Source organism: Salvia miltiorrhiza, chromosome 8, assembly GCF_028751815.1.
Source record: "Salvia miltiorrhiza cultivar Shanhuang (shh) chromosome 8, IMPLAD_Smil_shh, whole genome shotgun sequence".
Lineage (NCBI taxonomy): Eukaryota > Viridiplantae > Streptophyta > Magnoliopsida > Lamiales > Lamiaceae > Salvia > Salvia miltiorrhiza.
The window spans coordinates 56,542,053-56,563,584 of record NC_080394.1 but is presented as its reverse complement, the minus strand read 5'-3'; the positions used below and the strand labels follow the sequence as shown (position 1 = coordinate 56,563,584).

General features: G+C 37.7%; 2 protein-coding genes and 1 long non-coding RNA gene across 11 annotated transcripts; 2 read left to right on the top strand and 1 right to left on the bottom strand.

The window, feature by feature from the left end:
• Window positions 1–9,884: 9,884 nt before the first annotated feature.
• On the top strand, window positions 9,885–11,794 carry LOC130999382 (uncharacterized). Of its 8 annotated transcripts, none has more exons than XM_057924914.1 (4): window positions 9,895–10,345; window positions 10,419–10,499; window positions 11,112–11,157; window positions 11,318–11,794. In XM_057924914.1, exons 2-4 carry the CDS (start codon window positions 10,476–10,478, stop codon window positions 11,629–11,631), a joined length of 384 nt encoding a protein of 127 aa, XP_057780897.1. In that variant the 5' UTR covers window positions 9,895–10,345; window positions 10,419–10,475; the 3' UTR covers window positions 11,632–11,794. The 8 variants fall into 8 exon arrangements, 3 of the variants coding, with proteins under 3 accessions (XP_057780897.1, XP_057780896.1, XP_057780898.1); XM_057924913.1 differs by having other exon boundaries at window positions 9,895–10,349; XR_009093480.1 differs by lacking the exon at window positions 10,419–10,499 and having other exon boundaries at window positions 9,892–10,349; window positions 11,337–11,794.
• Window positions 11,795–12,329: 535 nt separating this feature from the next.
• Window positions 12,330–14,551, bottom strand: LOC130999395 (uncharacterized). 2 transcript variants are annotated; one of them, XR_009093491.1, is made up of 6 exons: window positions 14,438–14,551; window positions 14,261–14,352; window positions 13,624–13,737; window positions 13,101–13,150; window positions 12,654–12,718; window positions 12,330–12,557 (listed from the first exon to the last, which is right to left on the bottom strand). It is a non-coding gene; the product is annotated as an uncharacterized LOC130999395 (long non-coding RNA). The 2 variants fall into 2 exon arrangements; XR_009093490.1 differs by having other exon boundaries at window positions 14,261–14,545.
• Window positions 14,552–15,006: 455 nt separating this feature from the next.
• Window positions 15,007–18,180, top strand: LOC130999309 (putative late blight resistance protein homolog R1C-3). The gene has a single exon (XM_057924824.1). It carries the CDS (start codon window positions 15,083–15,085, stop codon window positions 17,792–17,794), a length of 2,712 nt encoding a protein of 903 aa, XP_057780807.1. The 5' UTR covers window positions 15,007–15,082; the 3' UTR covers window positions 17,795–18,180.
• The last annotated feature ends 3,352 nt before the right edge of the window (window positions 18,181–21,532 follow it).

Genomic DNA, 21,532 nt, shown 5'->3' with positions numbered 1-21,532 from the left:
AACTCCCACTGCATGAGCGATATCTGGTCTAGTACAGACCATGGCATACATCAGACTTCCAATGGCTGAGGCGTAAGGAATTTTAGCCATGAAGTCTCTTTCCTCCTTAGTCTTTGGAGAGTGCTCTTTGGATAGGCGGAAATGGTTAGCTAATGCTGAGCTAACCGGCTTAGCACTGCTCATGTTGAATCTTTGCAAGATTCGATTGACGTAGTTGGCCTGAGACAACTGCAAAACACCTTTTTGCTTGTCTCTGTAAATTCTCATCCCAAGAATTTGCTTTGCTTCTCCTAAGTCCTTCATCTCGAACTCCGCTGAAAGCTGTCTTTTCAACTTCTTGATTTCGTTCAAGTCTGAGCCGGCTACTAACATGTCATCAACATAAAGTAGCAAGATGATATAGCTGGACTCGAACCTCTTGAAGTAACAACAATGGTCAGCATTGCACTTCATGTAGCCATTTTTCTGCATGAATCCATCAAACTTCTTGTACCATTGCTTCGGAGCTTGCTTCAAGCCATACAGGCTCTTTTTCAACTTGCACACCAGCTTCTCCTTTCCTTTGACAGAGAATCCATCTGGTTGTTGCATGTATATTTCCTCCTCTAAGTCACCATTGAGGAAAGCAATTTTCACATCTAACTGCTCTAGATGCAAGTCCTCCGTTGCAACAATACTCAGGACCGATCGGATTGTTGTCAACTTTACAACCGGAGCAAAGATATCTGTGTAGTCAATTCCTTCTTCCTGTTGGAAACCTTTGACTACCAATCTTGCCTTATATCGCTTTGAACCATCATGCTCTTCTTTGATTCTGTACACCCATTTGTTGTGTAGAGCTTTCTTTCCTTTGGGCAACTCAACTAGTTCCCACGTCATATTAGAGATAAGAGATTTTATCTCTTCTTTCATTGCAAGCTCCCACTTGACAGAATCTCCGACTTGACATGCTTCTTCATAGAATTCAGGTTCACCAGCATCGGTCAGTAACATTTGATTCATGTACTTCCTGTTTGGAACATGAGGTCGAGATGACCTCCTGGGTATAGGAGTTGGAGCTGGAACTGGAGACTGTGGTGGATCAGCCTCAGAGTTGGGCTCCTCCGTCTGCAAACCTTCATCTGTTTGCTTTGATGTACTGCACTCTGCAGTATCATCTGGATCAACGTATGTTGGATCGTCACTTGTTGTGTCGGTGGACTGCACTGCATTCCTGTCCTTGTACATCACATTTTCATTGAATATGACATTCCTGCTTCGAATGACCTTCCTGTTTTTGTCATCCCAAAAACGGTACCCGAACTCATCTCCACCATATCCAATGAAAGTACATTTTAGTGATTTGGAGTCGAGCTTACTCCTGGCATTATCACTAACGTGTACATACGCGACACAACCAAATACTTTCAAGTGAGAAAGTTTAATTTCTTTGCCGCTCCAAACTTCCTCAGGTATTCTGTACTCCAATGGTACAGATGGCCCATGGTTAACGAGATATGCCGCTGTGTTGACAGCTTCTGCCCAAAATTGTGTTGGCAGTCCTGCATGTATCCTCATGCTCCTAGCTCTTTCTGTCAACGTCCGGTTCATGCGTTCTGCAACTCCATTTTGTTGTGGTGTCCCTGGCAACGTCCTTTCTAACTTGATGCCATCCTGGTAACAAAATTTCTTGAACGCCATATCTTCGTATTCTCCACCATTATCGGATCTCAACTTCTTTATCCGTAAGCTAGTTTCATTTTCCACCATGGCCTTCCACTTCTTGAACGCCTCGAACACCTCTGACTTGTGTCTCAAGAAGTAAACCCACACCTTTCTTGAGTGGTCATCGATGAAAGTCACAAAGTAAGACTTTCCGCCATTGGATGAAACTGCTGCTGGGCCCCAAACATCTGTGTGGACTAACTCAAGCTTTACTTGCTTCGGAGTTCTACCACTGGTATTGAAACTCACCCTCTTCTGCTTCCCGTAGATACAACTTTCGCAAAAGTCTATATCAACAGACTGAAGCTCTGGTAGTTTCCCTTTCGAATGCATATACTTGAGCCCTTTCTGGCTCATGTGCCCAAGTCTTTGGTGCCACAAATTTGCATTCTTCTTGCTAGCAACTGCAATTGTCACACACGCATTCATCGTTGTGTATAGGCTTCCAGTATCCTTGCCACGTGCAAGAATCATTGCGCCCTTAGTGATTTTCCAATAATCACCTGAGAAGTGTGTATCACATCCTTCTCTTGACAATTGCTTGACGGAGATCAAGTTCTTCCTCAACTCTGGAATGTGTCTCACGTCCTTCAATTTCCATACAGATCCATTGAGTTTGATCTGTACTTCTCCTATGCCCACCACGCTGCATGGGTGATCATCTCCGAGATATACTTCTCCGAAATTTCCCGACATGTAATTTATGAAGGAATTTCGATTCGAGGTGGCATGGAAAGATGCTCCAGAGTCTATGACCCAATACTCGGCCCTTTTCTCCATGGAACATATCAAGGCATCGCCTTCTTCTTCAGCCACAACATTGGCTTCGGTCTTTGTCTCGTTTCCCTTTGAAGGTACTTTACACTGCGTTCTGTAGTGTCCGACCTGACCACAGTTCCAACATTCAACAGACTTTGATTTGTTGGAATTCTTGTGGATCTTGGAGCTCTGCCTGCCATTCCTTGACTTGCTCCGTCCACGCCCTTGACTTCTGTTTGAGTTTCTGCCTCTACTTTCTGCATTTAAAGCGGCACCTGAAGTGGAGACAACATCTGACTGCCTTCGGATCTCCTCGGTTAAGATCATGCTCACGACATCATCGAACTTCATTTTGGACTTACCGGCAGAGCTGCTAATGGCCGTGACTGTGCCATTCCAGCTCTCAGGTAACTGCCCAAGAATTAACAAAGCCCGGACCTCATCATCGAATTCGATGTCCACCGTGGTAAGTTGGTCCGTCACTTCGTTGAACTCGTTCAAATGTTCTCCAAATCTTCCGCTCTCCGTCATTTTCATATTGAACAATTTCTTGATCAAATGAACTTTATTTGCTACAGACGGCTGCTCGTACATGCTGGATAAAGCTTTCATGAGAGACGCTGTTGTCTTCTCATGCTTTATGTTGAAGGCGACTGACTTTGATAAGGTCAGTCTGATTGCGCCGAGTGCTTTTCGATCAAGCACCTCCCACTCGTCGTCCTTCATATCCACTGGCTTTTCCTTCAAGGGCTTATACAGGTCCTTCTGGTACAAGTAATCCTCCATTTGCATTTTCCAAAATCCAAAATTCACACCATTGAATTTCTCCATTTTGGAAATTTTATCGTCTGTCGACATTGCTCCCACTCGATCAAAAAACACGATAATTTTCTCAAAAAATTCGTTTCTGATGTGGAGGTTCAGTTTACACTGCAACCACAGAGCATACTAAGAATTTTAAAAGAATAATTACCGTTGCGCACGAAACACTGTTCGCAAAATTCACTATTCACGAATTCACTATTCACGTGAATAGTACCAGCGCAAGAAAAAAAAAATTCGCCACCAACGTGGCTCTGATACCAGTTGTTGGGAAATTAGACGCAACTAATTCCGCCCGGGATCTAGTGTGACGCAATATTTTGGATATCGACCGATATGAAACGAGAAAAATAAATGACACCGATATTTTTAACGTGGTTCGGCCAAACTGCCTACGTCCACGGACCCACACCAATATATTAGAGAATCTCAAAAGGAGGAGTACAACAAAAATACCACACTGTATTTTGTATCTGCCTACGCAGAGGCTATCTCTCAACTCACTTTTATCACTCGTGTATAACTTCCACACTGAAGTTTTCTCTCACAAGATTTTTCTCTCTCTCTCTTTCTCTATCTCTCTCTAGCAAAAAGCTTTGATGGTTGTTTTTGTGTTGTGTGTTGGATGCTGCAGAAGAGCTCTCTATTTATAGGAAGATTTGGAGGTGGTAGGTGAGAGGTGGTTGGTGAGAGGTGGTTGGTGGCAGCCAAAAAAGAAAGCTGCCACCTTTGACTAACAAAGTCATGGTTTCCCGACTTAATTATCCCTAATTAAGGCCGGTCGTGACAATGAGGGCCTTCAAGTTCGAATTATGAGTGAGACAACAAAGATCTACATTCGCACACTGATGGACTTGAGATTTCTTAATGAACGGCCGTTAGATTATCTCGACGATTAGTTACTCTTCATCAAGAATTCCCATTTTTATTGTAAGTCTCTCATTTTTCGCAGAGGAAATGAAATTGTCAATTTTGCTATGTGTTTGATTTTATATTTGGTATCAACGGTTTTCTTCCGCCAGGTTAATAAAACAAAATGTATTTGATACAGAGAAGAAATGTTTTATGGAACCATGGAAGAAACGATGGTTTTAAGAATTTTTGTGGGGATGAAAGATTTGTGAGGAACAAGTGTTGGGGAACGATAATAAATCTGATTTTAAATGGCTATACCTTACTAAAATAAATTATAAATAAATAAGAACCTCATAGCATCCATATCCTGAATTACCTGCTGCAGATCGACCGTGCATCCAAGCTTGCTTGATTGGATGCAGAATTAAAAAAAAAAAAACTTCCACTTACAATCTTGTAGCTAAAAGATCACAACTGAGCCATGGAAATTACAAGTTTTTTGCATTTATTTCAGAACCAGCAACAATTAGATGCAGTGAGTTTGCTCAAATTTCGGCAATGAAAATGAAGGAAGCAGGAGTGTAGGATATGAGGGCCTTCAAGTTCAAATATTTGAGAAATTAAAAGGAGCCTTCATTAGATTATCTCTATGATCCAGAGGCAGCTAAATAAAATTATCAATTTGGTTATAAAATTATTTAGAAAAATAATTGAGTGAATTTTTAAAATGGCCACTTTCATATTGTAAAAATAAAAAATGTCCACTAAAATAAAAAACTTAAAAAATGTCCACTGTTACCAAAATACTTTTCACATTAAAAATTAAAAAAATGTCCACTTTACATCACCCCTTTAAAAAATCCCGCAATTCACAATCAGTGTGAATTCACAACCAGAATTTTTTGTTTGTGAATTCACAACCAGTCGAATTCACAATCAAAATTTAATTCACAACCAGATTTTTTTAGTTTTGAATTCACAACTGAACTGAACTTAAACCCTAAACCCTAGTTGTGAATTATTACGATTGTGAATTCACAACTGAACTTAACTGAAACACTAAACCCTAGTTGTGAATTATTACAATTGTGAATTCACAACTGAACTGAACCTAAACCTAAACCCTAGTTGTGAATTATTACGATTGTGAATTCACAACTGAACTGAAACAGTAAATTCACAAATGAACTTAATCAGTAAATTCACAACTGAACTGAACTGAAACCCTAAACCTAAACCCTAGTTGTGAATTATTACGATTGTGAATTCACAACTGAACTGAACTGAAACACTAAACCCTAGTTGTGAATTATTACAATTGTGAATTCACAACTGAACTGAAACAGTAAATTCACAACTGAACTGAACTGAAACCCTAAACATAAACCCTAGTTGTGAATTATTACGATTGTGAATTCACAACTGAACTGAAACAGTAAATTTACAAATGAACTTAATCTGTAAATTCACAATTGAACTGAACTGAAACCCTAAACCCTAAATCCTAAATCCTAAACCTAAACCTAAACCCTAGTTGTGAATTATTATGCTTGTGAATTCACAACTGAACTGAAACAGTAAATTCACAGCTGAACTGAACTGAAACCGTAAACCCTAATTGTGAATTATTACGATTGTGAATTCACAACTGAACTGAAACAGTAAATTCACAACTGAATTGAACTAAAACCGTAAACCCTAGTTGTGAACCCTAAACCCTAAACCCTAAAATTTAATTCACAATCAGAATTTTTTGGTTGTGAATTAACAACCAGTCGAATTTACAATTAAAATTTAATTCACAACCAGAATTTAATTTTGTTGTGAATTCAAGTAGTTGTGAATTTGAGGTTTTTAAAGTTTGAATTCACAATTAAAACTAGAGTTTATTTTGATTGTGAATTCATAGATCTCGTTGTGAATTCAAGAATGTTAAGTTGTGAATTCAGAATATTAAGTTGTGAATTCATCGAGTTGGTTTTGAATTCAAGAACATTAAGTTGTGAATTCATAGATCTGAGCGTGAATTCAAGAATATTAAGTTGTGAATTCATAAATTTGGTTATGAATTCAAGAACATTAATCAATTATCCAAAATATGTTTCTCTTTCAATCGATCAAATCTCTTTAATAAAATCCACAAAAAAGCAAACATATAATCATAGACAAATGCAGTAAAGAATAGTAACAATATATCAAGTTGATCAATCTTTTCTCTACTGTCCTTCTTCAAGCGTTCTATCAAAATAGCAAGTTGATCAATCTTTTCTCTCAGAGCAGCAGAGCATTGTTTAGACCACTTCTCATCATCCCAAACCAGTTGGCGCTGAAGCATCAATATTAATAACTGATTATGCTATTCTATCTCTGTAATAACTCAAGCTCATTCTATATTACATAAGTGTGTGACTTTGCTAAGTCCATTATACAAATATGCATCTATACACAGTCTGCCTTTCTAATTAATCGTGCTTGTTGGATGATATGCGAACTGGATTCGAAATAAGAGTGCTTAGTATTTACCTGTGGATCCTTGTGTTTGGGTGGCTGCTGTGTGATTGAATCAGTGGATAGATACACTGAAATATAAAGATTGTTTCTCAAACGATACAGGTTGAGCTTAGGAAGGAATGGAAGGAGTTAAGCCAAATCTTACCTCTAAAGTTTGGCAGAAGAGCAATGAATGGAATTCCTCCTTCACGTGGGTTATTAGTGCAGAATGGAGGGGAAATGAGGAGTGAAATGGAAGAGTTGCTGCTGATATGTTTGTTTGAAGGAGTGCATTAGTAGCTATACTTGAGTAGTCTACAGGGGTTGGTACAACAGTAGAGTGGCTGATTTGAGCCTCTATGTACCTTGTGTATGGCTGGAGAAATGGAAAAGTAGCTTGTTGCAGTGGTAGGATAGCTGTTGCTACTGCTGGGAAGGGAGTAAGCTGCTGCAGCTATTCAGCACATTCACACACTTCCCCTTTTTTTTCTTTTTCTTGCTAGCTGGTGTTGTAATAGGTATGTAGGAAATGAATGATTGTAAAGTTTGAAAAGTTGTGGTGTGAATAATAAAATCCTTCAGTATCTTGATAAAGCGGTATCTGATATTAATCTCGGGTCTTGCTAATATAGCGTATCTGTAATACTAATCCTGGGTTTTGCTAATAATACTAAATACTCTAATAATTTTCATATTTCGATAGCTGACTTTTCTTCTATTAATATCGTGACTCGTAGAATAAATTTAAATTAAATCCGTAGATTTAATTCACTTTACAATTTGGAGTAAACTCATGACTCAAGTAATAATGTTAAATAAATAGAAATAATATTTCTATTACAAATAAAATAATAACTTGACTTTGCTAAGTCAATTATCATTCTGGAATAAATCATTGACTGCTCAATAATTCAATCGTGGTCATCTCAGGTAATGGCATCTAATTCAGAACTCTGAGCTGAATTAACTGAATATTAATCACTGGATTAAAACAACTTAAAGATGTAATAAATAAATATTGCATTTATTACTCTTAATCATAAAATAAAAGAGCGGGCTACTACACTAAAGCAAGTAATTGATGCAATATATAAGAAAAGAGGTTAGAGTGTTGTGTTGATTCTTATAACATAATGCTACAAGTCTTATTTCGTAGAGGAAAAATGCAAAGACGATTGGAATCTGTTCAAAGAGATGGAATGATTACAAGTATTTTTTTATATCATGACTTACAATATCGTGTTGGATGGCTTTAATAGTGCTCACCGTATTGATGAAGCATTTTTCGTTCGTGTTGAATGGTATGGAAGATAAATGCATCATTTTCAACGTAGTAACATATAATATTCGACATAATAACATATAATATTCTCATTAAAGGTTTATTCCATCAAAAGGTATGTAAGCCAACAGTGTAACATAAACAGTCTACATTGGTGCACTTTGCAACGAAGGACAAATCGAGAAGGCTAAGGATTAAGTGCTACTATATATTAAGAGCACGCACAATGGGTGATTCGATGGGGGTTACTCGAGTCACCCACTATATCGGGGCCCCCACTGCAGCATCCCTCGACTCGAGGCCAACCTGATTTATTGGGTGAGGCCTGATCTTCTTAATTCCATGCGCGTGCGTTTCACACACTAATTAAAGAAAAAATCGAATTCAATTATTTTTCGTCGTTTCTGCCTTGAGGCTTGAGCAGCAGCCTATGCACTTCCTTTAACTTTAGTTTTTAATTAAGATACCAATTAACTTATTTTCGAGTTCCAATTGTTATTTATTTTTACTTTTTTTGTACAACTACATTTGATTCTATATTTTACTTAAATATTTTGATTTAATTGTATTTTGCCTCCACGCTCTTTCTAATTATTGGTATTTGGGTTTATCACACTAATAATTGTGTAATTAAATTTAAATGAAAAATATAAAATCAAAACTAAAAAAATCAAGTCACCCTACTGTAACCTTCTGACTCAATGTGGTCCCCTTTCTATCAGGTCAGCTATCAGGTCACCCCCACTATAGATGCTCTAAGATACTAAGCATTTGTTTGGTATCTATATTTAAAAATAAACTTATTAATAAAAGTAAGGTAAATAATAGTATAAGTGATATACTAGTTACCTGATGTTTGAGGTGAATTGTTTTTCAAAGAGAAAGAGTGAAACGGTAAATTAGCCAAAGTCAGCTCGTTTCTATAAGGAAAATGACAGCAAGGACTTTCCAGAAATTTATTACTATCACAATCACGGTAAATTCTACCCCGCACATAGGTGCCCAGCACCCTCATACTTTCCACTGTTGGATGTATGACATGTGTTTAAGCTTACTTTTGTATTTAACATAAATTTAAAGTTTATATAAAATGAACTCCGTTAACTTCCGTCTGTGTAATTATTAGTAGTGACCCTTATTTTCAACTTTACTCTGTTCAAGGTGCAGCTGTCATTCACATGCACAATTTTTCATGGTATCGGCAATTATATTCGGCAGCCTATATTTTATGACTGACCAATATTAATTTTGTTCGGCAACATATTTTTTGAATATAAATATACAATTAAACTTATAATTATGAAAAATATTAATTTAAGAAGTAAGTCTATTATGTGAAATTAATATCTGCAAGTTTAATTTAATTAATTTCCTTATTTTAAAATTATTTAAATATTTTTTTGTCTCGGAATACGTATTTTTCATTTTTATTATGTCTACCATGAGATTCGGCAAGCCATTTTGATAGATGATTTGATGGTTTCGGCAATTGTATTCGGCAGCCTATATTTTATGACTGACCAATATTAATTTTGTTCGGCAACATATTTTTGAATATAAATATACAATTAAACTTATAATTATGAAAAATATTAATTTAAGAAGTAAGTCTATTATGTGAAATTAATATCTGCAAGTTTAATTTAATTAATTTTCTTATTTTAAAATTATTTAAATATTTTTTTGTCTCGGAATACGTATTTTTTAATTTTATTATGTCTACCATGAGATTCGGCAAGCCATTTTGATAGTTGATTTGATGGTTTCGGCAATTGTATTCGGCAGCCTATATTTTATGACTGACCAATATTAATTTTGTTCGGCAACATATTTTTGAATATAAATATACAATTAAACTTATAATTATGAAAAATATTAATTTAAGAAGTAAGTCTATTATGTGAAATTAATATCTGCAAGTTTAATTTAATTAATTTCCTTATTTTAAAATTATTTAAAAAAAAAATTGTCCATTTGAATTTTGAATTTACAGTGAAAAGTGGAAACAAAAGAAAGCGCGCGTCGTCTCCTTCTTCATTTTTTTCATTCCTCCATTTTCTTCTATTTTTTGTTCTTTTTGTTTCCCATTCTCTGCTTTAATTTCTTCATCTCAATTTAACCAACTTCAACAAGAATTGAAATCCTTACACAACCCTCCTCCAAAGATCCCCTAAAAAAAAAAAAACCCTCCATGTTAAATACTTTTCGGCACGCAGCGGCGTCGCCGGAGATAGTATTCGCTGCGGACTTCACGTCGTTGAAAACGCGCAACCTCAGCTTCTCATTGGCAGCGAAAAGGGCGTCGAGCGCGACGCTGTAGTAGTTCGAGCAAAAGCTGTAAACCACCTTCAGATTTAGATCGCTGGTTTGGGAGAGAAGGAATTGGATTTTGGAGCTTGTTCTTGCGGCGCTCGTCGTCGTCGCGTCGATCTTGTAGGTTTGCATTTAATTTGTGTGAAGCTTTAGGAGATTGTAGCATAAATTAGGGTTTTTGGCTTGTTTGCAGATGATGTCTAAAGGGTAGGCTGAGATTGGGACTGCGAAGAGGATAAGTGTGTGTAGAATGAGAGAAATGGCGAGGAATGAGGTCGTTGCTTGTTTTTGGAAAAAAAATATATATATTTTCCTTCATCTCAGTTTAGCATTTTCTGAGTTCTGTTCCTTGGATGGATGCGGCTCATCTTCCTTGTATTTTACTTTTGTAGCATTTTTGTAAATGTTGTCTGGGTTGATGGTTTTGATATTTCTGAATACTCTATTGCTCCTCAAGGCTCCATTTCTACAGCTCAAGTCTATCTATTGATGAAAATTTTGCCCCTTATGTTTTAACTTGTTTTATTTTTACGCAATTTCTTAGGATGATGATAAATGAAGGTTTTTAGCTTTTATATTTTGATTTTCATACTTGTTATAGACTTAGAGTAAAAAATAGATGAATGTGTTGTGGCATTTATAAGATAATAGTGTTGATGTAGCTGGCCAAGGTGATTGTATCCTAAGATCTTTAGTTCTTAAGAATAGAAAATAATAACATAAAGATATATAAGCATAAGTCCTAATTTAGTGAGTTATCCTTCTGTGTGAGAGAGCACATGCGTGCATTCTGTGTGTTATTGCAATAAGTTTTCTTCATATGAGCACAGTCTTCTTGTAAACTACAGAGTCTACTTGTAAACTAAGATGTTTTTTGTTGTACCAGGGCATACAAGCACATTGTTCTTGTGCACTACAGAGATATTCGTGTGGTAAGTCTTCTTGTGTTTAAGCATATGCGTAGCTGAGATGTTTGCGATGTTTGCTGCTACAATGTTTGCGATGTCTGCTGCTAGTATTTTCAATGATGATGAGGTGAAAAACTTTGTATGTTGGATTAATTTTGTATGTTGTTTGTTTGTGAAATCATAGTTTTGGCTAAATTGAGCAGGAGGGAGAGCCATCGTGCCAGATTATCAGTCCCATGTCCTTTACTGCAGGCAGTTGGTTATCAGATTAGGCAAGATGCTTGCAATGGTGACACGAAAGTGCCGATCAATGCACAGGAGATTACCACTATACAATACTCTCTTTATGCTGCTTTGTCTTGGTTACTTTTGTCTATTAATACAGCAACAGGCCGAGTCTCACTTCAACTGCCTGAGAATGCGAAGAAGATATTGAAAGCTATTGGTGAGATCTTAAAAGGAAACTCGAGTAGCGTCAATCTGATGAAAACCCCCTAGATTTTTTTTTTCAAATTCTGTACGTATAGTTTTTGGAATAGAGGGTTCCATGGTGCTATATTATCATACCGTTAATGTGAGAGTTTGATGTGTTTTGTATATTCTCGGGGATTTTGATGAGTTTCAAGTTTAAAGAATATTTAATGTTCGGTTACCAAATTTAGCTTTTCGATGTCGAAAGTCACTTCTAGATTAAGATCGACACTGATTTATTGAAATTGAGTAATGTAATTTTTTTGGTAAAAATTATGACAAAATTATATTATCATGCTAAATCATTGTATTTTCCTTCCTTTGATAAATTACATAAATAAATAAATAAAATTGATAATGGACTCGAAATCAGCATCTCAGATTTTGGATATAGGTGATCAACAAAACACACAATTGTATTTTCTTTTTATTACCTAATGGCTAATACTTATAAGAGAGTTGTTCCAATTTCGTCCATCCAAACTTCTGCAGGCAATGAACTTATTTTTTTCTTTTTCTTTCAGGTGAGAGGTTGCAAGCAGGGATTTTAAAGAGCCAACAAAAGGAATTGAAATCAAAGACAGGCAATAATGAATGCAAAATTCGAAATTTGATATCAACATTCCAACATTCAACTGAAAATTACATATAAAAACCGCTAATGATATATTCCCTATAGAAGTTCAAAGCAGCAAAAAAAAGGTGCAAATTCTTTACACGCAAGCTTAGAGTTTCACCTTCACTACGAAATCCAGAAAAGGCCAAATGTTTCAACAACTTAAACAAGATTCAGTTATATGGTCTTCAAAATATACATTAGAATCCATAAAAAAAACACAATAAAAACTAATACCATTGCTCGAAAAGTCGACACTAAACACAAAAAAGCCATATTCACAGTCACAATAGCTACACTTAGACGTTCATGGAGAGCTTCCCTTGTTTGCGTCCACCTACATTAAAACCAAGCCGTGATATCTCACTTTCCAAAAAAAATTCATGCCGAAAGAGGAGTTTGATATCAATAGATTTGGAAGTAGAGAGCTTACGAGACAACGTAGGCAGTTCTGAGCTTTTCAGCACGCGAAGCCTCTTCACCGTTGAGAAGAACATGCTAAGAATAACATAAAAAAACATTCAAAAATATCGAAGTGAGAATTTAGAATATAACCACAAATATTCATTTTGAAATGCAATCTCAATATCTCTATTTTCAAGAGAGAGATGGCATTCATATTTCATACCCATTGCAATAAGATTGAAGTTAAAATATTACCAAAAAGATTCAAACAAAACATTTGTCTGAATGCAGACACATTAAAAAATTAAACCAAAGCATAGAATTTAAGTTTACATAAAAGTCAAATGAAAAACACTACTATATAGCAAGTACGCAGTCATCTCATGCTATATAAAACTCAGTTATATCAAGCCGAATATTAAATGGAATAAACAAAATTTAAGGGGATATTATCCATGGATGCAAAGATGTTTACTCTTTTCAAGATACTTGTTGAAGGCTTTGTGCAGATTCTCATCCAAATTCCTGAGAAAATCAATCACCAAACCACAACTTTAGACACATTGCAAGGAAGTGCGACAACCACCAAACAACATACCATCAGATTAACCAATAAAATTGTTTCAACTATTCTAGGTGCGGTAGATTGTTTCAACTAAGACTACAAGCAACAACTTAATAAACCTCATTCAGAATTATCTAGATCTTCACAAATGATCACGAGGAATGATTTTCTCAATCATTTTTGTAACAATTAATCAGAAATCAAACCTAATTGCAGTAAGCAAAGTGTAGAATCTAATAATTCAAACTAGAATGTAAATAAAGCAAAGTCTTAAATGTATATGGGCTCCAAACTTAACTACCCATTAAGACTATTTCTCTTCTTTAATCAAGACATATTCAACCCTTCCCTTGCCATTTTAACTAACTCTATATAATTTCTACAAATTTACAGGGGGGCTATATAAATATATGTAAGGCATATACTTGTGTACCTAAAGTGATTGTATGCTATCAGTGATAGCAGAACGAAGCTGAATGGGATGCAGCAAGAAGTGTTGCTCCAATACCTGACCTATCACCTGTCACTCTGATTATCATGTGTTCAACTACACAATACAAAAATCAAATTAATGCCTTCTATTATGAAATATTTCAACTCAGCTATGCTAAATATATGCTAATCAAAATCAGCTCAATCTACCAACAATCAGTAATTAGTCAGAAAGAAATTTACAATTTGGTTGGTTCGAAACAGGCTCACAGCTCGAAGGCTGTCATGGATGCTATTTAAAGACATATAAACATCAATGTAATGAATTAAAAGCAACAGAAATGAGAGCAAGAAGGTTTGTGGTCCAACAACCAGACACAAAAATCAAACCTCTCAAAAAATTGAGAAGTGTATTTCGTGTGTAGCCAAGGCAAGCATGTTCAATCTGCAAATTTAAAATCTTCACCAAGCCTCCCACCCCCCAACACGGAACCTCAATAAGCTAATATCTAGCATGTTTTTGGCCCAATTTCAACAGGCAATTTAATATAACTAAGATAATAGCTAAACCAGCAAAAATTTCAAAAATCAAGACCTATGCTTAAAGTCCTCCGTCCGAAAATTGGGACAAAGCTTACCTGAAATCGAGTAAGGGACGGCGACGGCGAATGAGAGACTTCACCGTCAAAGGTGTTCTAGCGGTGGTGGAGGTGGTGGAACGCGGCGACATCTGTAAGAAAGAGAGAGAGAGAGATGAGAAATTAAGAGAGAGAATGAGCAAATATAAAATTAGCAATAAAGAGATAAGAATAGACACTAGGCGGCAACGGTGGTGGTGAAGGAGAGCGGTGGGAGCGGTGGAGTGCGGCGGCGAGGGATCTTCGGTCGCGTGGTGAGAGATGCGAATGAGAGAGGGATCGATGAGAAATGGTGCCCAAAATGAACTTGGCGAAACATTCGGCAGCATGAAATTGCCGAATTCTGATGCCGGAAATTTGATTTTTAAAATGGCGCCGAAAATGAACTTGGCGAAACATTCGGCAGCATGAAATTGCCGAATTCTGATGCCGGATATACCGGTCCCCGAGAATGTAATAATAGCTTGACAGAATAAGTTAACAGCGTTATCTCATTTCTAAAAAAGAAAAAGAAAAATTGATTACATGGTTGAGGACACGTGTCGACAATCAAGTATGAGAGTGCTGGGCACCTATGTGCGGGTAGAATTTACCCACAATCACTTACTCAGATCTCTTCAATAATTTAGATATTTCTAAAAGAATTTCAATATAAAAATATGTGGAGCACAGGCTGGCGCTGAATGTTCAAAAGATTAAAATAAAACGACTTGATTGATTTATTTATTTATTTTTAGCAGGTCTTGTGTCCAACTCAGTATAACCATCCTTCAGATTCATCGAATTTCAATTGCAGTCTGCTGCTTAATCGAAGGATTTGAGATGGCAGCTTATGCAGCTGTGGTTTCTGTGATGAACATTATTGAGCAGATGATGAGCCATCCTCGCCTTTCAACTGTATTCGACAAGAAACAGATTGAATCCATTGGGGAAAAGGCTGATGCCTTGCTCGACTTGATTACCAACAGTAATATTGATGGAGGTAGCAAAGAAGCATCAGATCTGGAGAGTCAAATCGCATCTGCAGCTCACGCAGCTGAAGATGTGATTGAATCACACATTGTCGATCAAATTCATGCTGGAGAGAATCCAGCATGGATGCCGTGGTGCTGGCTATGGAGAAATTCATGCTTGTGGCTATGGAGAAATCCATGCTTCTTGGATCTGCAACAAATAATTGAAGAAATGGATGGTATCATGAGAAAGGGTGCTGAGCTCAAGGAGAAATGGCGAGTGAGAGAGGAGCAAGCTGCACATGACGTGGATGTTGTGGAGGAGAAACAACCTCTCACCACCACCACCGGAAAGGCTTCTCCGGTGGGACTAGAAGACGATGTGATCCACATCATGGAGAAGCTCACCATACATCAACCCGAGCAGCATATCATCTCGATTGTGGGGATGGGCGGCACGGGTAAGACCACGCTTGCCCAATATGTTTATGAAAATTCATTCATCCAGAGACACTTTGACATTCGTGCTTGGGCTACTGTATCTCAACAATACAGTGCACAAGAAATCTTTTCAAAACTTCTCTCTAGCATAGGGCAAAGTGGAAGTGGGAATGATTTAGGGGTAGAGTTGCATCAAACTTTATGGGGAAGAAGATATCTGATTGTATTAGATGACATATGGAGTGTCGAAGCTTGGGATGAGGTGAAGCATTACTTTCCTGATAATGGGAATAGAAGTCGGATCGTTTTAACTACTAGGTTGTCGGATGTGGCTAGTGATTGTAGCTCTAGTTCTTGCATCACCATGAAACCTTTAAAAAAGGATCAAAGTTGGGTGTTGTTTTGCAGAAGCGCTTTCCAGCAAGAACATTGCCCTTATCCTCAACTAGAAAGTGTGGGAAATGAGATTGTTAGATTGTGCAGAGGACTACCCTTGTCAATCGTTGTGATTGGAGGATTTCTTCTCAAATCGCCTAGGATTGTAGGATTCTGGGAGGTTGTTGCCAAGAATATAAAATCAATCCCCAATTCAATAGAGAAGCAAGAGATCTTAGATGTGTTATCTTTAAGCTATAATCACTTGCCCCCTCATCTGAAACCATGTTTTCTTTATATGGGAATTTTTGAGGAGGGCCGTGAGATTCGTGCATCACGAATCATCAAATTTTGGGTTGCTGAAGGATTTATCAAACCGAAGACAGACCAAATGTTAGAAGAGATTGCAGAAGGGTACTTGAATGACTTAGTTGATAGGAATCTTGTTCTTGTTGGCAGGCATCGATATAATGGGAAGATTAGGTCTTGTCGACTTCACGATCTGATAAGAGATCTGTGCTTGAAAGTCTCTGAGAAAGGCAAGTTCTTCTATGCCAAGAGGGCACTCGACAACATGACTGAGGAGCGTCGCTTCGTATGTCATGACTTCATCGAGAGTGAAGATGTTCATGAGATGTCTGATGGTCTGAAGTCAGCGCAGCTTCTTCGTTCTCTGGTATGCAGAGGGTTCAAGCTGCCGGTTGTGTTTAAGTTGTTGAGAGTTTTGACTATGGCTAGCGACTGTTCCGTGGAAGATATAATGCAGAACTTGAACTTGCGGTTCCTTACTTTCCAAACTTGGTACTCCTGGGTGAGGCTTCCTTCTTCAATATCCTTCATTTGGAACCTGCAAACATTGACAAGTGATGCGGAACTTGTCGTTGCACCAATTGAAATTTGGAGCATGTCACAACTTAGGCATGTGGAGTGCAAACAGATTTATCTTCCCCATCCTCCTCCTCCTCCAAATGACTGTGTTGTCATGGGAAACTTACAGACACTGATAAAAACAGTAAATTTGAGGTTGAGTGAGGAGGTGTGTAAGAGAATTCCCAACACCAACAAATTGCATCTAATCTACAATAAAAAGTTGAAGGGCTATGATGATGGCTTGTTCGACCATCTCCACAATCTTGGCAGCCTACGTAAACTTCACTCACTAAAGCTAGTAGTTTCCACCTTTCCTAACCGATCCTCATGCAATGCAGATCAGCTCAAGTGTGCATTTCCGGTATCTCTGAAGAAGCTGTCACTGAAAAACTGCAGTCTCGACTGGAACGATCTAACAATCATCGGTTCTTTGCCCCAATTAGAAGCTCTCGAGCTAGGTGATTCCGTCAAGGGACAGAACTGGAGTCCGGTTGACGGGGAGTTTCTCCGCCTTAGATTCTTGAGCATTGACAGCTGTGATCTGATATGTTGGGATGCAGACAGCTCCCATTTCCCAGTTTTGAAGAAGCTTAGACTTGAAGGATTGGAGCACTTGGAAGCGATCCCTTTGGATATTGGAGAAATTCCGACGCTTGAAATGATCAGCGTGGTTAGATGCAGCGAGTCTGCTGAGATTTCGGCGATGAAAATAAAGGAAGAACAAGAGAGTCTAGGAAATGAGGGCCTTCAATTCCAAATATCATCATCCAAGAGAGACTATGAAGAACAACAAATGACATTACCAGAAATAATAAGGCGCTGGACTGAGGCAGCCAACTTTCTTTATTACAAAACGTGGTTATGGTCAACAGATTACATTTTGCTGTGTGTTTGATTTTATATTTGGTATCGGAGATTCAAGAAAGAAGTTTGGAGGATCGAAGGGAAAAAAATCAAGACCATCAAAGTTTGTTTCTTCTAGAAGAGAGAAATAATCATTAGATAGTGAGAAAAATGTTGAAATATTTGGTGAAGAATGGAAAGAAGCTGCGCATGGTTTGAGAAAAGAACTGAAGATATTGGGCAGCTAGAGTTTGAGAAGAGTCGCATATCTGAACTTTACGTTTTATTAGTAAAGTTAGTTACATTTTTTGTTGTTTTTTTCCAGCTGTCATTTGTAGATAGCTTTAGCTATAAATAGCTGTCTCTTTGTTATTCTCTATTGTATTGAGTATTCTCTCTTTTCACTAGGAAATAAAGCTGCGTTTTCTTCTTCTTCAAGCTCTACACTTTTCTAATATGGTATCAGAGCCGAGGTTGCGCTTTCGTTTTTTCCTTTGATTTCTTCTCATAATGGTGGGTCGTGGTAACAATTCGAAGGAGGTTGTATCTTTCTTCGATGATTCTTCTAATCCGTTGTTTCTTCATGCAAACGATAATCCTGGAGCAGTATTAGTTACAGAGCTACTCTCAGGCTCCAATTACGTAAATTGGAGTAGATCTATGTCTACTGCCTTACTTGCGAAAAATAAGCTCGGCTTAGTAGACGGTTCGGTGTTGATTCCTAAAGCATGGAGATCCTAGCTACGGTGCATGGTTGAGATGCAATAGTATGGTTGTATCTTGGCTTCGCAACTCAACAGCACCTCAGATCCGTTCGAGTTTGTTGTATTTGGATACCGCAGTTCAGATTTGGAATGATTTGCGAGATCGATTTTCTCAAGGTAATGTTGCACGCATTTTTCAGTTGAGGCAGCAATTGTTCACCATCAATCAAGGTTCTAATGATGTTAACACTTATTTCACAAATTTGAGGATTGTTTGGGATGAATACGTGAATTTTCAACCGATGTCATGGTGTGAGTGTGGTGTTTGTCGCTGTAGAAGTGCTGAAAAATGGCGTAATCATCAGCAGAATGAGTTTGTGTTGCAGTTTTTGGTTGGGTTAAATGAGTCATTTGCTGGTGTTAGATCTCAATTGTTGCAATCAAGAGGAAAGACAGCGCACTATTGGTGGTTCTCCATCACTCTTTCCTTCTCAAAACTTGAGTGAGTCAACTGGTTTACTCGCTAACGCTGCTCAAGGATCCAATTACAGAGGACGTGATAAACTTCACTGTAGTCATTGCGGTCGGACTAATCACAATGTTGATAAGTGCTTTCAATTGCATGGTTTTCCCCCAGGTTTCAGCAGAAATAAAGGTCGAAGCAATGATGCTCCAAATGTGCCTTCACAACGTTCTATGCATAATGTCACTCAAGATATCTCTCCTACTTCTCATACACCTCCTCCATCTCCGCTTACTACTGAATACTGCCAGCAACTTATCAATCTCCTTCAATCACACCTTCAAGTTCAATCTCCTTCAAATCACACGGAACATACGGCCTCTCCAGAACAGATCCCTGCAGATCCAACCCTCTCTTTCAGTGGTATGTTTACTATAACACCTTTAGTTGCCTCTGCCTCACATACATCCACCACCTGGCTAATAGACACAGGAGCTACACATCATGTGTGCTGCTCACTGGATTTGTTCACACACTCTACTCCACTTACTTCTACCTTTGTCACTCTTCCTAATAGTCAAAAGGTTGAGATCGAACGCATAGGTTCTGTTCAAATTACTCCTATTTTAGTTTTATCCAATGTCTTCTATGTTCCTTCTTTCTCTTATAATCTCTTGTCTGTCAGTTCCTTAGCTACTGCCAATAAGTGTCAAGTCTCATTCACTGATCGATCTTGTGTTATTCAGGATGTTTCAACGGGGAAGCAGATTGGGATGGGTAGCCGTGTAGGCAATCTATACACTTTGGATGTCTCTTCTTCTCCTAGTGTCCATGCTACAGTTTCATCACAGGTTTGGCATGAAAGGTTAGGTCACTTGTCAAACAATAAACTTCAGTTACTTAGTGATGTTTTGCATTTCTCTAATAATTCTTCAAAGCCTTGTGAGGTCTGTCCTTTGGCCAAACAACGGCGTTTGAGTTTTCCAAATTCAGTTTCTCATGCTTGTAATAGTTTTGACTTGATACATTGTGATCTCTGGGGTCCCTTTTCTCCTTGTACTGTTAATGGTCAGAAATATTTCCTCACTATTGTGGATGATTTCTCTCGTTTCGTCTGGACATATTTACTATGCTCTAAGTCTGATGTCTCTACAATTTTACCTCAATTCTTTACTCAGATCCACACACAATTTGGTAAGAAAATAAAAACCATTAGGTGTGACAATGGCACTGAGTTTAATCTCCCTTCATTATACTCTAGTTTTGGTACTGTAGTCCAACATTCTTGTGTGGGAACTCCTCAACAAAATGCTAGGGTAGAGCGTAAACACCAACATTTGCTCAATGTTGCTCGAAGTCTATTTTTTCAGTCACATATACCGCTTCCATATTGGGGGTGATTGTGTTCTTTCTGCCTCTTACTTAATCAATAGAATTCCTTCTAGTGTTTTGCACCCTTCTACTCTTACTCCTTTTCAAGCTCTTTTTAATAAACCTCCTTCTTATAGTCATCTCAAGGTCTTTGGTTGTTTGTGTTTTGCCTCTACAAATGCTCAACACCGCTCAAAGTTCGCCGCTCGTGCTTTTGCGGTGTGTTTTCTTAGGCTATCCCTCTGGATATAAGGGCTACAAGCTTCTAAATCTTGCTACAAACACTGTGTTTGTTAGTAGAGATGTGGTTTTTCATGAACATGTGTTCCCTTTTGCTCATCTTCCACCCTCTGATTTTCCTATTTTCTCACCATCTACACCTACTTGAGGGGTTCTCTTCTATCAACTCCCATCTTGAGGGGGAGTGTTGAAATATTTGGTGAAGAATGGAAAGAAGCTGCGCATGGTTTGAGAAAAGAACTGAAGATATTGGGCAGCTAGAGTTTGAGAAGAGTCGCATATCTGAACTTTACGTTTTATTAGTAAAGTTAGTTACATTTTTTGTTGTTTTTTTCCAGCTGTCATTTGTAGATAGCTTTAGCTATAAATAACTGTCTCTTTGTTATTCTCTATTGTATTGAGTATTCTCTCTTTTCACTAGGAAATAAAGCTGCGTTTTCTTCTTCTTCAAGCTCTACACTTTTCTAATAAAAAATATATAGGATAGCTCAAGAAGAAAAGTAAATTCATAAAATTATATATGTTGCTTCCTTTCTGGTAGATTAAGCTCTTGACAAGCATCTACACTCACCGAGTCACTTCAAACTTCATGCTATCTATTTGTTAGCAAATTTCCTTTGCTTTCCATCAAGGTAACCACTTCATATGCAAAACCATGGCATTTACAGATTTCATAAATCAAGTTATTGAACAATATATATATGCATATATGGAACAGGATTTGTTTTAACAATGAAAAGAAAAGAAAGGTAGAGTCTTGAATTCTTGTCTCTGCTTTTGAACTGGTGGTGTGTCGAGTCGAGTCTGAGGAGTAGTGGAACGTCGCTGCTAGTTCATCGGCAATGGTAGAGAGAGAGAGAGAAGAAACGGCAATGGTAGAGAGAGAGAGAGAGAGAGAGAGAGAGAGAGAGAGAGAGAGAGAGAGAGAGAGAAGAAACGGCAATGGCGGCTTTTGCTGCTGAATTCGCCGGAGTTGAGAAATTTATTTAAAATGTTTGGGCCCGATTTATTT

Coding starts and splice junctions, on each gene's coding strand:
- LOC130999382 (XM_057924914.1), top strand. CDS start 10,476: ATGAGAGAAATGGCGAGGAATGAG. Junction 10,500..11,111: donor GAGAAATGGCGAGGAATGAG/GTCGTTGCTTGT, acceptor TTGTTGTACCAG/GGCATACAAGCACATTGTTC. Junction 11,158..11,317: donor ACTACAGAGATATTCGTGTG/GTAAGTCTTCTT, acceptor GTGAAATCATAG/TTTTGGCTAAATTGAGCAGG.
- LOC130999309 (XM_057924824.1), top strand. CDS start 15,083: ATGGCAGCTTATGCAGCTGTGGTTTCTGTGATGAACATTATTGAGCAG.